Source organism: Chrysochloris asiatica, unplaced genomic scaffold (assembly GCF_000296735.1).
Source record: "Chrysochloris asiatica unplaced genomic scaffold, ChrAsi1.0 scaffold00035, whole genome shotgun sequence".
In the NCBI taxonomy this organism is placed as follows: domain Eukaryota; kingdom Metazoa; phylum Chordata; class Mammalia; order Afrosoricida; family Chrysochloridae; genus Chrysochloris; species Chrysochloris asiatica.
In genome coordinates, this window is record NW_006408553.1 from 6546783 (window position 1) to 6548430 (window position 1648).

Genomic DNA, 1648 nt, shown 5'->3' on the forward strand with positions numbered 1-1648 from the left:
ACACTATGGCAAACTGACATATGAGTGATGGAAATCCATGCATAATTTCTTTATATTATTCATTTTCCAAGAACTTTTTGAAGATTTCTCACATAAATACATGTAAGAAGTATACGATGTATCGTAATACTCAATTAAAGAGGGGGTTCCCTTTAATTGATTATTATAATACATAGTATTGTATTTCTGATGCTACTATAAGAACATGCCTGTCAGTCATTTTTATATGTTATTTAGATGTTTGGAAGTTTGAATTTATTTTTTCATGTTCATGTCCTGTCTTCTGAGGTAATCTATTAACTCTTTAAAAGGTACATTGGGCCTCTTTCTATCCTTAGAGCTTAAAGCAGTGCTTTATACAATGTAAGCACTGGGAAAACACCCACTGACTGACTGATGCACTCAGTCTATGTATTTTAACAGGAACTAAAATCAAGAGAATTAGGGAAATACTTAAAACACTTAACAAACTAGAAAGCAAAAAATAATAATAATAATAACAACAACAAAGTATAGGAACACAGGCACATACTCTACAGTAGCTTACAACAAATATTAGAATTTCTGAATAGGAAAGTGCTATATTTAGCTAGTTTTGAAAAGTAAGTATAGTATATGAAAGAATGGCTAGAAAAAAATCACTTTGATATCCCAAATATGAAAAAAAAGCACTATCTTACTTTAGCCCAATTCGTTGATGATGGTTCAATTTATCTTCATGTTTTCTGAGATCTGTATAAAACATAAATAAGGTGTTAATTTGAACATTTTTGCTAAAAAAAGGGGGGAGCTAAATTCAGTGACTCTTTTTAAAAAGAACTGTCTGGGAAAAAGTACACTGAGTGACTTCTGAAAACATAAAGAGAAAACAATATCAGCTATAAGGACTAGGTAAAAATGACTTTAATCTAGTACAGTAAAACATAGTATTTGATTTCATGGTCATTTTCATTTACTGAGTTAAAGTTTTACATTATGTTGTTGTTGTTGTTGTTGGTAGGTCGAATCGATACCAACTCATAGCGACCCTGTGTACTACAGAATGAAACACTACTTGATCCTGTGCCAACCTCACAGTCCATCTCAATGAGGGTCTTCATACTTTTCGCAGACCCTACACTTTACCACGTATGGTGTCCTCCAGAGACTGGTCCCTCCTGATATGTCTGAAGTATGAGAGATAAAGTCTGGCCCCAAAGTCTGGCTTCTAAGAAGCATTCTGATTGTACTTTTAATATTCTCCTCCAATACCATAACTCAAATGCATCAATTCTTCTACGACCTTCCTTATTCATTGTCCAACTTTCACACACATATGAAGTTTTTGATAATACCTTAGACTGATTCAGGTGCACCTTAGTCTTCAAACATCTTTGCTCTTGAACGCCTAAAAAGATCCTCTGCAGCAGATTTGTTTAATGCAATACATTGTTTGATTTCTTGATTGCTGCATCCATGAGTATTAATGGTTGAGCCGAGCAAAATGAAGTCTTTGACAACTTCAATCTTTTCTCCATTTATATGGATGGTATTTATTGGTCCAGTGGTGAGGATTTTTATTTTCTTTACAACGATGTGCAACCCATAAAAAAGAAAAAAAAAGACTGTGGTCTTTGATCTTCATCAGTTAAGTATTTTAAGTCCTCTT

General features: G+C 33.3%; 1 protein-coding gene across 1 annotated transcript in view; it reads right to left on the reverse strand.

Moving 5' to 3' along the window:
* POLB (polymerase (DNA directed), beta) overlaps positions 1–1648 on the reverse strand; it is a 38224-nt gene that overhangs the window by 15635 nt on the left and 20941 nt on the right. The window contains exon 7 of the mRNA XM_006859923.1: positions 681–732. Coding sequence (XP_006859985.1) covers positions 681–732 — 52 coding nt within the window. The remainder of the gene's footprint in view (positions 1–680; positions 733–1648) is intronic.